Source organism: Abrus precatorius, unplaced genomic scaffold, assembly GCF_003935025.1.
Source record: "Abrus precatorius isolate BTA unplaced genomic scaffold, Abrus_2018 Scaffold9, whole genome shotgun sequence".
NCBI lineage: Eukaryota > Viridiplantae > Streptophyta > Magnoliopsida > Fabales > Fabaceae > Abrus > Abrus precatorius.
In genome coordinates this window covers 34,863,514-34,878,070 of record NW_020874439.1, presented here as the reverse complement: position 1 = coordinate 34,878,070, position 14,557 = coordinate 34,863,514, and the positions used below count along the sequence as shown (strand labels likewise).

Genomic DNA, 14,557 nt, shown 5'->3' with positions numbered 1-14,557 from the left:
TTGTTCAAGAGTGAAGATGATATAGAAATCTTGTTAAAAAAATGGATTTATAAAATGGAAACTTTTTGAAAAATAAATCTTTTTTGGAAATGCAACCTTTTAGAAATGATTCGTAGAGTTAGAAGAAATTTCTAGCAGAAAAAGGATATACCAATTTTTTTTTCAGGGCACCGTTCTTGATTTTGTGAGAAAGGTTTCAGTTTGTATTCCTACTTCTGCATATTTGTGGTCCAAAATATGTCAGTTTTATTCGATTCAGTGGAGTAGCTTGAATCCCAACCTCATAAAACAAAAAAAACAAAAAAGAATAAGAGAGAGAGAGAGAGAGAGAGATTGAATCCCTTACCTCAAATCTGGTGAGGTAGATGATTCATTTGTGGAAAACATTATCCATAAAGCTTATGTGGCAATGCTTATTTTCCACTTAATTACATTTTTGTCTCTCTAAGTTTAGCTACATACCAATTTAAATATATTAACAATTTTTCATTAAATTCACTGTTAAACTGCATTCTCTTAATTTTTTCATGAATTATTGATGTGCTCACTTAATTTGTCCAAACTAAATTATTCATTTTAAAGGAGTTTAATTCTGACCAAAAAAGACATAGACATAAGAAAATAAATAATATATCAACAAAAACCGGATTAATGTTGCCTCTCATTTAGCACAAACGTGGTCAATAGCTTATCTAAGAAATTCATATATCTGAACTCTAAGATGTCTGGTTCTGGAAAAATCTAGAAAAGGGAATGATTGTATGATTAGAATTTTATGACCCCACCGACCATGTCGTGCTTTCCAGAACTCTTGCAATTTTCTTTAAATTTCACGAAACCCTTTCTCCCACTTCGCTCGGCAACCTTAATCTTAGATTTTGGTCTCAACGGACACAACACTGTACACAAATGGCACATTCTTTGTACACCAATCTGCCTCTTAACCTTCCCACATACAGCTATTTTCGTCCCCATTTGTCCAAGTTGAAGCCTGTTAGGGTGATGATGGAAGACGCAAGAAAAAAGCTTCACCATGTTCCAAGACACAACAAGCACCAAAAGATAGTTCCCCCTTCTCCACCCATAGGTAATTTAATTTAAGTAGTTTTCATAGTCTTTGTTTCTAAATTATAAAATTATTTTAATTTTAATCATATATTTTAATTTTATTTAACTTTAATTCAAGTTAAAATTAACCCTTTGTTTAGAAAGAAAGAAATTTAGAATTTAAATTAAAAAAATAAAATTTTATTTAAAAAACTGAACTTTTTGTTTTCCTTTTCTGCTGCTTTTCATTAGATCAAACAAATTAAAATACATTTATATTCCTTTTTTTTTCTTTTATAATTATCACATGACATTAAATTTGTAACTATTATAACTGTATATTAACATGGGAAATTCAAACTACTATACCATGTAAAAGCAGGGTTATGGGACAGATTTCCTACAGCAAGAACAGTGCAAGAGATGATGGAGACAATGGAGAGAATGATGGAAGACCCATTTGCATTGAGCACACTTGAATGGCCTTCTTCTCCCCTACCGAGCGAGGGAGTTGGTGGGTATAGGAGAAGGGGAAGAACACCATGGGAGATTAAGGAAGGAGAGAGTGAATACAAAATGAGGTTTGATATGCCTGGGATGAATAAAGAGGATGTTAAGGTTTGGGTGGAGGAGAAGATGCTATTGGTTAAGGCTGAGAAAAAGAGCAATGATGAACAACAACAAGAAGAAGAATGGTCTTCTAAGAGCTATGGAAGGTATAGCAGTAGAATCGTTTTGCCAGATAATGTTCAGTTTGAGAAAATTAAGGCAGAGGTTAAGGATGGTGTTCTTTACATAACCATACCTAAGGCTACCACCACCTATTCAAACATCCTCGATATACGAGTTCAATAATTCATTTTCTTTATGATCTTTGTTTTCTTTTTAATTAATTTGATACATCAAAAAAGAAAGAAAAGAAAATGTGTAAATATCCTTTGCTAAGTATAGTATTCTTTTGCACTTTTACCATTTCTTGTGAATAATTTGCCGTTTTGGTTTCCATTGTTTTACAATGCAATTTAAAGTAGTTCATAAAATAGGTATTCTAATGTATTTTTTTTCTCGTTTATAATCATAATTTTTGGTATTATCTAAACATTAATTGTTTTGTTAAATACCATTTTGACACATTAATTGGTATATATAATTGGGTGATGTGATTTAAAATAAAATCATATTAAAATTGTTTAATTCTTGAAACATTAAACTAAAATAGTTCCTAACTTTTAACCGATCGTCAAGATTTTTTTATTTTCTTATGTTTAAACTAGAGCATAACATGTAAAGCTAACAAAATGAGTTTGTGTAAGCAAGCTAGTATAAATTTGTTTAATAAAATATAAAATTTAAGTTTAAATTAAATTCAAATTTTTTTAGTCAAATTTAATAGTTTCGATGTAGATTAAGTTAAAAATAAATAAATTTTGTTTAATTTGGTATGAATCTCAATTAGATTTGAAATGTTTTTTACTTAGTTTATTATTCGTAACAAACTAGTTTAAATAAATTAAATAGTTTATTTTACTCATTTTAACTTGATAACTCAAGGATAAAGTAGTAAATTTAAACAAATATATATATATATATATATATATCATAAATTTTTTAAATTGTTAATTAAAGTATGTAAGTTAAACTATTCTCAATAGTATTGAATTAAGAAGTTTGTATAATTGAAGAATGTTACTATAAAATTGTATTTAATAGTAAAAAGTGATTGTTATATTAATTTTTATATTTGTAATTGAAACTGTTAAAGTTATATATATGCTTAAATTTGATTGCAATTTAAAATATTAAATTAGAAAGTTATAAATTAGAGTACTATGTTATACTAATTGTTTATATATCGCTATAATATAGTACTATAACTAGCAAGTATTTTATGCATTATACATGTCTTTTAAATTTAAGAATATAAATGTAAATATTTAACATTATAAGATATACATAGTTAATTTAACTAAATAAATAAATAATAAAGAACTTAGATTAAAGGGAAAATAATAGATTTAAAAAATTGAAAATAATTTAAAAGATAAGTACTTGAAATTGAAGATGAAAAAGGAAAATTTTAATAAAAATAATTAAATTTAAAAAATGAGAGAGAGATATTAATATAAAATAATTTTTTTGAAGATATTCCTAATTTGAAATTAAAAAATATATATGAACATGGACAAAATAATTGTAAAGTCACTTATCGAGAAAAAATGCATGATAAAATATTTTTTATAATTTTGAAAAGCAAGGATTTAATTTCATTATACAATTATTAATTTTATTAAAGTAACTTTCCTAATCATTATTTTAAGGATTAAGATTAAATAATTAATAAATACATTTTTAATTAAAAATACATTAAAAACTTAGTCATTATACTTTTTAATAAATGTTTTGTTTTTAATTTTTAACCATTATCATAAATAATTGGTAATCTTGATTAAAATGTTACTAATCATGCATCCAACATGCGCGTTGTTGGGCTATCTTTTGATGGAACAACAATAATTGCGGACATGGCCGTTGGACATTATTATTTATCCATACTTGGTTGAGATTTGCCCCCATTTTCATTTTATTGGTCCAAATTAAAAAAAATAACAAATCCTACTTAAATTTAGCATCAAAATATTTTTTTATATGATATTATTAAATTATTTTTTGGACCATTCAACAAAGTTATTTTGTAAGTTTAGCCAATATACAATTTAGCCATTTCTCAGTACTGATCAAATCCACACGTTACTATTCAGTTCACCACAAATATTTATTTATTTTTTTTATATAAAAGGAACATTCATACAACAGAAAAAAAATATCTAACGGCCAAAAATGAAAAAGAAAAGAAAATAAGGGGAACTAGACGTTAGAGAAAAGGGAATTAATTACCACAAATATTCAATATTGTGGGCCATATAAATGGTGGGATCCACCTAAAATTATTTTGACAAAAGGGTACTTTGCTTTCACAATGACACGAAGATTCATATTAGGAGCAGAATCCAGAAGGATCAATGTCGTGTCACAAACCAAGGCGCCTAGTAAGTTAGTAACTTAGTATAAATGCCAAAGTAAAAAACCTTAACGTTACTCAACTCAACCCAGGAAGTTCCTATTTTTTCCACATGCCAATGTTATTTGTTGTATTGGGTATTGTGGGTACTTACTTGAGCGTTTAATCTGTGAATTCACGTGCATTTCTGAAGCTAAAGAGTTTTGGGTTCGTTCTCTTGAATGTTTATAGAGAGTGAGAGAGGCAAAGAGGTTGTTTTTTCAGTTAACAGTTTTCCGTTATGGGTGAATCAACGACTTGTCTTGTGCGATCTTTCTCTACTCCTTCTGACACTAGTTGCGTGGTTCAAGAGGTGAGTTTTTGGCTCAAAATCTTAACTTTCACACGCTTCTGTTATGTTTTTCGATGACCCATGTCTTCGTTTTTTGTGGGTCTGTTCTGTTTGGTTTGTTGCTGAGAACGGCGTTGTGCTTTCTTTGGTGTTGGTTGTTTTGAATGTTGATTTTTGGTTGCGTTTTTTGATTTCTCCGACCATTCTGCAACTTAACTATTCTGTTGAAGTGTTAATAATATTAACAATTATGTTTTCACTTTTCACCCCCAATATCGATTTATGGCTTCCGTTGCCAAAATTCTGAGTTTTTCTTTAGTTCGGCCTCACGTTGTTCTTGTCGAGGATAGGAACCATACATGGGTTTCGATGGCACTGGTAAATCCATGAATGTTATTGTTCTGTTAAGGATACTTTGTTTTAATGCATAAATATTAAAATTCTGAAATTTCTTTTTCTGTATTCAATATGTGATGACTTGTTATATGCATTAGTTTAGTTTTTTATTTGATTTTGATTTGATTACAGGGAAACCCTATGCGTATGCTTGGAGAATCTATCTCTTTTGGAAGGTTTATAACAGAAGGCCTTGATTGGGAGAAATGGTCAGCATTCTCACACAAACGCTATGTAGAAGAAGCTGAAAAGTATTCGAAGCCGGGTTCGGTGGCAGCGAAGAAAGCTTACTTTGAGGCTCATTACAAGAAGAAGGCTGCAGAGAGAGCAGCTGCATTGATCCAAGAAGCAAATTCTCAAGCTAATGGAACTTTTGATTCGAAAACTCTGGAAGGAAACTGCACTGACATATCCACTGAGATGAATTCAAAAGCAGACAATGTTGTGATTGTCAATGAACAAGAAGATAAAGAAACTGTTAATTGCCAAGTTGTTGAATGTGCTGATATGAACCAATACAAATGTGACTCTGGACAAAGTGATTTAGTCATTTCCAATGTGGAAGGAACCGAGGATGTGCCACATCCTCACGTTGATACAAATCTCAATATGGAATGTTCTGCTCTTGTTGATAATTCTAACCAGTTTCATCATGTTGAAGTTCATAATTCTAACCTGGTTGATCATGTAAATAGTCTATGCTTTCTTGCTTTGTTAATATCTAATTTCCTTTTGTTTCTTGTGATGAGTAAATTTGTAATTGTGGCACCTCTCACATTTATCATACTGATTCTGCAGCACACCGTTGATCGGGAAGAAAATTCTTCAAAATTATCAACTGAAACAATGGCGGCCAAACGTCCTCATTCTCTTGATGAAGGGAAGGTTGCTGTAGGTGTATCACTCAGTAGTGAAATACACAATGGTTCAAAAGGTAAGAAATCTGATGGAGACTTGGTTGAGAAGAAGAGACCAAATGCACGGTCGCTTCGCATGTCAATAAATCTTCCCTCTGGCACTGGTGAAAAGTGCAACAAAGTTGCTGCACTTTCACAGTCCAGAAATGGCTTAAACAATTTTTCAACAAGTAAGAAGTCTGTTGGAGGCTCAGTTGATAAGAAGAGAATAACTGCGCCATCACTTTACATGTCGAACAATCTCCCTTCCGGCACGCGTGTAACGAGCAAAACAGCTACTTCAGCTGTTAAACCCAGAAATGGAACAAACTTTGCTGCAAGAAGTATGAAATCTATTGGAGATTCGGTGGAGAAGAGACCAACTTTAAGGTCACTCAACACACACTACATGTCGATCAATCTCGCTTCTGGGCTAGGTGAAACAAGTAAAACAACTTCAGCAATTGAACAGAATAGAATTAAGAAAATTCATTCTCATTTGCCGAAAGATAATCCATTGGCATTGAGAACATCAACTAAGGTATTAACTTGTACACCTTTTGGTTTTTCTTTGAATGAAATACCCAACATTTTAATGGCATTATTTCTAGAAAATTGTGCTGCTTGCTAAAGATTTTTTTTCCCCTTTTTGTAGGCATCTCGTGGTTTATTAAATCAAGCTTCAGCAAGTCCACTTTCTCAGGGTAGAAGGTATTTGGCTTCTGAACCTTTTTATTTTTGGTTGTGTGTTAGAATATCTTCCTTTACAGCTTCAGATGCATGCATCATTAGGAAATTTCATTGACACACGATCAAATTTGTCTCTGTCAGGACTGAAAGACTACGTAATAAATCTGTATCTGGAGGTGTTACAGCAAATGCAAAACTTTCCCCCTCCGTCGCTGTCGAGTAAGAGAATTTCACTAGTTGCTAATTTTTCTTAATGTTCATTTTTGTGGCTCATAAATGAATCTCTGTTTGCTTTTGGAGCTATTCAAACTTTTCCTACTAAGCATGTTTCACTAGCCTTATTTTATAAATACACTTCACAAATTTGAAATTCAAAATAGAAAGTTTAAACATGCCCAAAATATGTAAGGTTTCATTTATATATTTTTTTACTCTTGTGAATAATTTTGGGAACAGCTGCCTGACATCTTCAAGCACCACCAAAAGCAATCCCCGATCAGCTACCATATCTTCGCCTTTCAGATTCAGAAGTGAAGAAAGAGCAGTAAAACGCAAAGAGGTGAGTTTTTTCCCTTGTCCCTTGCACTAAATATGCAATTTATGGCAGAACCAAAGGTAAAACTAGCCTTCCCATCGTTGTATTTCAGTTCTTGCAGAGGATGGATGAAACTAAATCCAAAGAAGAAGAGAAAGTTCAGCTGCAAAGGACTCCCAAGGTGAATAATAATACTAGGCAAAGCTATTAGTGACTCACAGAGCCAATAACTGATCAAAATTAAAATAGAACCAATAAATTTATTAATGGAGGAGTTAGTCAAGACATGGCTTCATAATTCTTCTTCAATTCCTCTTTATTGCTTAATAAGAAGGTGATTCAACATCTTTAACTGAATGTTCATGCAGAGGAAAACAGAGCATGATCATCACAAGAAGCTGAGGAAGAGCAGTGGCTCCACATCCAAACTAAATGAGGACATGCCTGGTGGATCACAATCACCAAGTAATCAGATTAGAAAGGTATGTTAACTTGTTGGAAATGACACCATTGACTTCAAAGTTGATGCTTCTGTGCTGGCTTAGCCGCAAGTCATTGTTTGTGCCTTTTTTAATTATATTCTAAAGTATGTTGCTTGTCAATCAATTCTATTCATTTTGACCAATGACCATCTCAGTCCCACATAATCTGTCAACCATTAATCTCTGTCGGTTAATTACTACCTGGAGATGCTTTATAATATTGTACTTGATATTTTCTTTGGTTCTGCCAGATGTTCTATTTTAACCTTCAATTTTTTTTTTATTATTTTATTTTATTTTCAGATTTCTCATGCACTGCCCCGGTCACCAAAACTTGTGAAAAAAGCAAGTTCTAGTACAGTCCATGACAAAAGCTTAGGAAATTCATGGAAGCCTCCAATGTGCACCAATAATTCCAAACGTACAACAGAAAAAGTTAACCGAACAAGAAGGCAATCAGTGATTTCATTATCAAATACCGCAACAGAAAATGCTTCTCCAAATATTCAGCATTGGAACATGAACTTGTGTTTTGAAGAATATGCTGTCAAAGAAACTGAAGCCACTTGAGTTTTGACAGCATCAAGTTTGTATTAAACAATGTGATTAGGAGAGTTTTATATCCTGATGTCTTCTCACATTTCAAAGAAAAATTTTGTAGTCTTTTTTTTCCCTTAGTTGTTATGTCTAGGCTTCAATAAGCTTTGACTTGGGAGCATATAGAGTTAGAATTTAAGTCTGTAATTACAATTGGTTTAGGCAATTTAGTATATACGTAAAAAGGGTAAACAAAATATGTATTATCTTTAGTTACATTACTTCGCATGGATAAACTTTACCTTTGTAATTCACCACTTTGTTACCAACCATTCAAATATCAAGTGTTCAGGACAATGATATGAATATTTTTATGTGAGCGTGTTTGAAGAATTTTACCCGTACATAAAAGCGCGGTTCACGGATGTGTGACGTTCCTTTTTTACTTTTTGTTCGTAGACTATAAAGGGTACTTTTTTTCTGAAAAGAAAAAAGTGTTCATTCTTATTAAGATAAGAAAATGATGGTTAAAACTTGAGCATTTAGTACCTTCACTGTTGAAAAAACTCTCTAGTTTCTCTGTTTTAACGTTTTCTGCTCATTGCTTGGTTCTGCAACTACGCTTCCAACCACTTGATGTACGGTTAGTTCCTGTGATCTATGCACGTGGCTTCTAGTTTCCAATCAGTACTTGTATATGATTATATATGAAAGTTCCCAAAATCAGGACTTTCCATGTGTTTAAAAGGAGGCAATCTATTGTTTGAACTCTAATGTACAACTAAATAATTCCTTCTTCCGTACATTTTATAGGAGAATGTACCATAATAACACTTTTGTTACACTCTTTTTGATGCACTATTGTTAGGTAAATTTATTGTTTCTTTCGCCAAATAAATTGAGTTCATTTTAATTTAGTGAGACACATTAAATTCATTCAATGATAATCAGTATGTTGATCATCCATTGTTACTAGCACTTTTATGTCTGGTTTTTTCTAAAGCAAGAATAACAATAAGAAGGAAGCAAAGTTATTAATTAAGCTCAATATTTGTAATCACCCATTTTTGTACATACTACAATATCCAAAATCCTTGATGATCGGAAAAAGAATACCCCAACCCTTGAAGTTGAAGTTCTTCAATAAAGATGTAGTTAACTACAAGAAACATTTAAGTGTCTTTCATGCGTGAATTTTGATTTTTGTTGAAGATGTAGGAATGGGCTGGACAGATCATGCTATGAATAGACCTTGATCTATTAGTGAATAATCAGCTGAATCATAAAAGTGGGTTGGAACTTCTGTAATAAGTCCTGGATCATAATACTCAGACATCCCTATATTCTGCAGACCAAAGTTCATGTTATAGCATTCACCTTGTAGCCAATAGAAATGCAAGTCCTCATCCAAAGGTGCAGAAGTTGCATCACCTCCCAAAAGTAGGTTTCTTTGGTAAAATTCCAGATCAGAATTGCAACTAAGATTGTATCCCTGTGTTTTCAAGCCTGAATTTATAGTGGGAATGGGTTCTGAGGATTGATCATTCATTGTAAGGCTTCCTGGTTGAATAGGAAAGGTGTCAACTGCATTCCCTATAGAACTCACAGAACTGGCATAATCATTCTTGTAATCTGCAAACAAAGGTTTTGTTTCTACACAAGCAGCAACCTCTTCATCCGTTACTGAGGGAGTGGAGCTAATTGAAGCAATTGATTGTGATTGATCAACTTGAATGTGATGCTTCTTACCATGTAATGGCAAAGGATTGAAGCTATCGTCTAAATGAACAAGGGACTTGTGTTCTTCTTTGAGTTGCATATGTGGAACTTCAGTCCAAGAGTACTGTGTTGGCAAGGAGCAATCAAACACTGCATGATTTCCTTCAGACTCTAGAGGGGCAAAAGGTTGATTACGGCACATCCTTAAACTCTCTCTTACCTCTGTATCAGTAATGTTACCAGTCACAGGCCTTCCTTTTTCTGCCGTGGTGGACTGTGATACAATTCCCTTGGGATCACCTTCATGAGTTTTAGTTTCCACGTTCTGAAGTTGTAATGATCCATCTGAATAATTGTAACTGTCAATTGAAACATCATTTTGTTGATTGCTTACTGAAATCCGAAAGCCAAAACTTCCCAGATCTTTTGAAGGTAAATCCAAATGCTTCATTCCACTTGAGGAAGATCTCTGATCGTTTTCTTTCTGAATCCTACTCAAATAAAGCCGGTATTTCTGCACAATAAATTTCTCATCAGGAATTTGAGTTTCAAACTTCAAACCTACGGAACATTAAAGAAACATACATTTTTTCTATCCTATTGTTTTGCTTTATTGAATTTATGACAGGATCAATAGCTTGGAGGTTACCCCTTACACCCAATTGCATTAAAGTGAAGTTTTGTTGTGATTCAAAGTCTACCAAAAGTGCATGTATACATGAGACGTAATGATGCATACAATAAGAGATATTAAAAAATCTAGATGCTTATTTGAACGAAAGATATTAATTATTATGCATTTTTCTTTCTCAATAGCATAAGGATAACATTTAAGGAGTGAAATTATAGGATTACCTGCAAGTGGCTAGCAACATTCTCTCTAGTGAGCCATGGAACATTCATCAAATCTAGTATTTTCTTGGGACCAACTTCTGCCAAACAGAAATTATATGTTACAAATATTTTGGTACGTGAACAACTACAACTAGATTTTTGTGCATGCCCAGTACTCACACTTTAATTCATTGATGCAATGCTAGGTTAAGCACAATTAACAACTAGATTTGTAGAAGTCACAATGATGATCCAAATAACACTTTATAGAGAATCTTAAGAAGAAACTTACTATCAAAGCCAATATGATTCACAGCTTTAACAAACTTCTGATGAAGATCTACAGACCAAACTACTCTGGCTTTCTTGGTGGAAGATGGATCCAAAAATTCTTTGTCATCAAGTTTGTTATCTGCATCTTTTCTTTTCTTTGTCGAGGTCAAATCTTCTACAGCAAACAGGTTCCCATCATCTGATTGCTCCGATCCATTCCTCATCAAGTGAATGCTCTCAAAACTCTCAAAACTTTCAAATTCTCTTGCCTCGTGTATCCTTTTTCTAAAGACATGCTGCCATATATTTCGCAGTTCTTTCATCCTTATAGGCTTAAGGAGATAATCACATGCTCCATGTTGAACACCTTTCATAACCCTGCTTGTTTCTCCATCCACAGACATCACTGAACAGCATTGCAAAGTGTGACTTGTCAGAGCATGGACTTTCAATCATGTGATCAAAGGATTACAAGGATATCATTTAATGAAAAACTTGAATATAGTATTGATAGAGAACTGACTAATGACAGGAAGATCCATCTCAAGTCCAACATGCTCAAGAAGTTTGAAACCATCCATATCGGGCATGTTTACATCACTGATCACTATATCATATCCATCCTTCCTTTCACGAAGCAAGTTTAGAGCATGTCTTGCTAAACAACAAGTAGTCACTGAAGCAAATGATGGTAAAGAGTAAGAATGATTTATCAAATCAGCCATCATAACATACAATACATAAGAGATATAAGACGTGTGCTTGCTTTCCAAAATTTGCTAATTCTGTCAAATCTCACTTATATGAACAGAAACAAAAAGAAAAGGAACAGAAAGAAGAGTGGAAGCCAATAAAGATATTGGCTGAACAAAAAGCTTTAAAGGTCTCTTATTGTTACAGATATTCTCAAATTTTGGAGCCAAAGATTTTCTCAAAATCTAACTTATTAATATTGCATCATGTAAAGACCTCATAAACTGTGAGACATGAGCACTAAATTTTCTCTCTTTCATCTATGACAAAAAGTTTTTACAATCTTCTGAGGTCAAATGCTCAATCTAACTGTCTAGGTGAGATTGTGGTGATGCAGTAATGCCTCGCATTTTCAAAAACCCAAAAAGACGTACAATTTCGTTTGTTCAGCTTAATTCAATTGTTTTTCTTACATATCTATAGGCACACATAATAAGAACTTATATATAATAAGATTTTATTAAAAATCACATAATATTATTGAATTCGATGTATTAATAACATTTAATAGAAACTTACTATTTATTAATTTTTTATCATATGTCCTTGAAAACATATTAGAAAAAGCGTTAATTCAATTACTCGATTTTTTTTAAGAACTAAATCTCAGATACCAGTGGTAGTGCACCAACTATCGTCTCACATTAATGTTAGTGCATGCTATCAATGGATGAGAAAGTAGGATTACCAAGATGGCATTGTAGTTTCAAAGAAAATATATAGAATGCCAAAAAAAAACAGTAAATTTAGATTAGGAAGAATCAAATTTGACAAGGGAACTTGCTTATGCTCCTCTTTACATTTTTTAATTAAAACATTGTAACGCAGAATATAGAACCGGAGCTAATAATTTTATATAACCTTCTCCATCTCCTAATAACTTTTGCGATCTGAACTTCAAGTTTTTGCTTCTTGAAAAATTGAAGAGGGTCGTACTTTAAAAAGTCATCAGATTAATTTATCAAAAGCTTAGATTAACGCAAAAAACAAAAAATAGAAAGAAAAATGCTGCAAAAACGCATACAATTAACATCATTAACTAACTACTAAAATGTCATCAGTTTAAATGCTCATTAGAAGAAAATTTGTTTCTTTTTATTTTTGTTTCCCAAAAAAAAAAAAAAGTCACATTCCTTAGAAACTGAATCATGACAACATGACCACGACCCACCACATACTATAAATTTTAAAAATATAACCAAAACCTGGAAAGTATGATCTTGACGACACAGTAACTGTGCATTAGAAAAATTTATATAAACTTGAAGATCTTTAGTATACCAAATAAACACTGATAATAACACAGCTCATGATAACAAAAGTGGCAGTGTGTGGAAAGAGAAAAGAACCACTCGTGACTTAAACAAAGTAACAAAAAAACCTTCATAATTGCACTTCTTAAGCATCTTTTCAAGGATCTTCAGCCACGTGGGATCATCATCCACAACAAGAACTCTCAGACCAGCAGGAAAATCACGTCTAGGAGAAGCGAAACAACCATTGTCCATGTTTGTTAGAGACAAAGACAACCTTAGATTAAGATCACTGCTTTGAGTTCAAAAAAAAAGTTGGGTTTGTTTGCTTCGTTATAAGTATAACAAAGTGAGTAAAAATATCAAGGGAAAGACCCAAATGCAGAGAGAGAGAGAGAGAGAATATTGGCGCCGCACAGCTAACGGTCCCTGTGGCGTATGTTAGTATATATCCATTTGGGTTTGGTCCTACCTACAACTTAAGAGCTAATACATAATTAGTTGTATACTAATTACTAGGATTAGCAACAGTGAACTAGTTTTTTAAGTTTACAGCCGAAAGATAATGATGGGTTTGGAGTGACACATTGTGAGGCTTTAAGCAAAGTGAACTGAGTGAGAAGATTGTTCAGACAAAGAAAGCATCTGGTTAGGACAAAAGTGAGTGAGGCTTGTTATAATGCAAAAGCTACCTCAGTTTATGTACTATGCTCATTCATAACCATGGGAAAACAAACAGTGCTTCTACTTTCTACTATACTTCTGCAATACCGGAAAATCTGTTGTCATTGTGTAGAAGCTCCTCTTCTAAAAGAATTAACCATTTTTCTGGACTATCCAAGTGGCAGTTTATATATATTATTTTGAATTTTTTTAACTTGGTATAAAAAAATAATATATAATAATTTTGTATTAAGAGTTAATGTATTAATAATATTAAGTACATTAATACAAAAATAAAAATAATAATAAATCATAATGTAACATGATTTGAATAAGACACTATAAAGTGTTATAAATAATACATGTGAGTTATAATTGTGATATAGGAGGGAAGATTGCGGTTTATTTTATTACTTTTGTTAGCTTAGAATGGGAAATGTACGGTTTGTATAGGAGGGGGAGAAAACAAAGAATAAAAATGCAAGAGAGAGGAATTTATGAAGAAAAAGTGAGGGGACAAGAAATATAAATAAAGAGGAGGTATCACCTCTGTTTTGTGAGCTAGGAATTCACTTAAGATGGCATCTTAATTTATATAAAAAAGAGGAAAAAATAAAAGAAAAGGTAAGATAGACAACATGAAAACTCATTCCATGACTGACAAAGTTTTGGTGGAAAGGCACGTGGAATGCATTTTGCAGACAAGATGGGAAAGTTGTTGTGGGAAGAGCAATTGTTAGACATACCCAATATCATTTTAACTTGGATATCAATAAATCCCATTGGGTTCAAACACCTTCTCCTATTCAACTCTGCTACTTCCCTAACCCTCCTACTCTATTGTGCTTTTAGCTTATGCATTAAAAAAAATAGAGTTTAGTCTCTTCCCTGAGTACAGCAATTCAATCCAAATTATATTAAATAATGAAGATGGGGTTGATATTAAATAAATAAGTAAACAATGGATGAAGGAGTTTTTGATAATTTATAGTTTCATCACATATATCTTTGAAGGATTGAGATGATCTCCACGTTTAATGGTGCAATTTTACATAATATGAAACTTTAAAAACATATAATAAGAACTAAAATGATGATTAAATAAAAATTTTAAATTAATATCTTTAAA

At 32.3% G+C, this 14,557-nt stretch overlaps 3 protein-coding genes across 4 annotated transcripts; 2 read left to right on the top strand and 1 right to left on the bottom strand.

The window, feature by feature from the left end:
• The first annotated feature begins 752 nt into the window (after positions 1 to 752).
• LOC113850213 (small heat shock protein, chloroplastic-like) lies at positions 753 to 2,019 on the top strand. Its single transcript, XM_027480644.1, has 2 exons — positions 753 to 1,087; positions 1,430 to 2,019. Exons 1-2 carry the CDS (start codon positions 910 to 912, stop codon positions 1,900 to 1,902), a joined length of 651 nt encoding a protein of 216 aa, XP_027336445.1. The 5' UTR covers positions 753 to 909; the 3' UTR covers positions 1,903 to 2,019.
• A 2,013-nt stretch (positions 2,020 to 4,032) lies between these two features.
• On the top strand, positions 4,033 to 9,142 carry LOC113849111. The gene is made up of 9 exons (XM_027478742.1): positions 4,033 to 4,418; positions 4,926 to 5,480; positions 5,592 to 6,230; positions 6,345 to 6,400; positions 6,521 to 6,598; positions 6,836 to 6,938; positions 7,027 to 7,095; positions 7,283 to 7,396; positions 7,700 to 9,142. Exons 1-9 carry the CDS (start codon positions 4,347 to 4,349, stop codon positions 7,964 to 7,966), a joined length of 1,953 nt encoding a protein of 650 aa, XP_027334543.1. The 5' UTR covers positions 4,033 to 4,346; the 3' UTR covers positions 7,967 to 9,142.
• Positions 8,958 to 13,069, bottom strand: LOC113849112 (two-component response regulator ARR11-like). 2 transcript variants are annotated; one of them, XM_027478744.1, is made up of 5 exons: positions 12,894 to 12,970; positions 11,283 to 11,435; positions 10,779 to 11,165; positions 10,508 to 10,584; positions 9,142 to 10,166 (listed from the first exon to the last, which is right to left on the bottom strand). In XM_027478744.1, the coding sequence occupies exons 1-5, from the start codon at positions 12,916 to 12,918 to the stop codon at positions 9,168 to 9,170; spliced, it is 1,641 nt and encodes a 546-aa protein (XP_027334545.1). In that variant the 5' UTR covers positions 12,919 to 12,970; the 3' UTR covers positions 9,142 to 9,167. The 2 variants fall into 2 exon arrangements, with proteins under 2 accessions (XP_027334546.1, XP_027334545.1); XM_027478745.1 differs by having other exon boundaries at positions 8,958 to 10,166; positions 11,283 to 13,069.
• Positions 13,070 to 14,557: the final 1,488 nt, after the last annotated feature.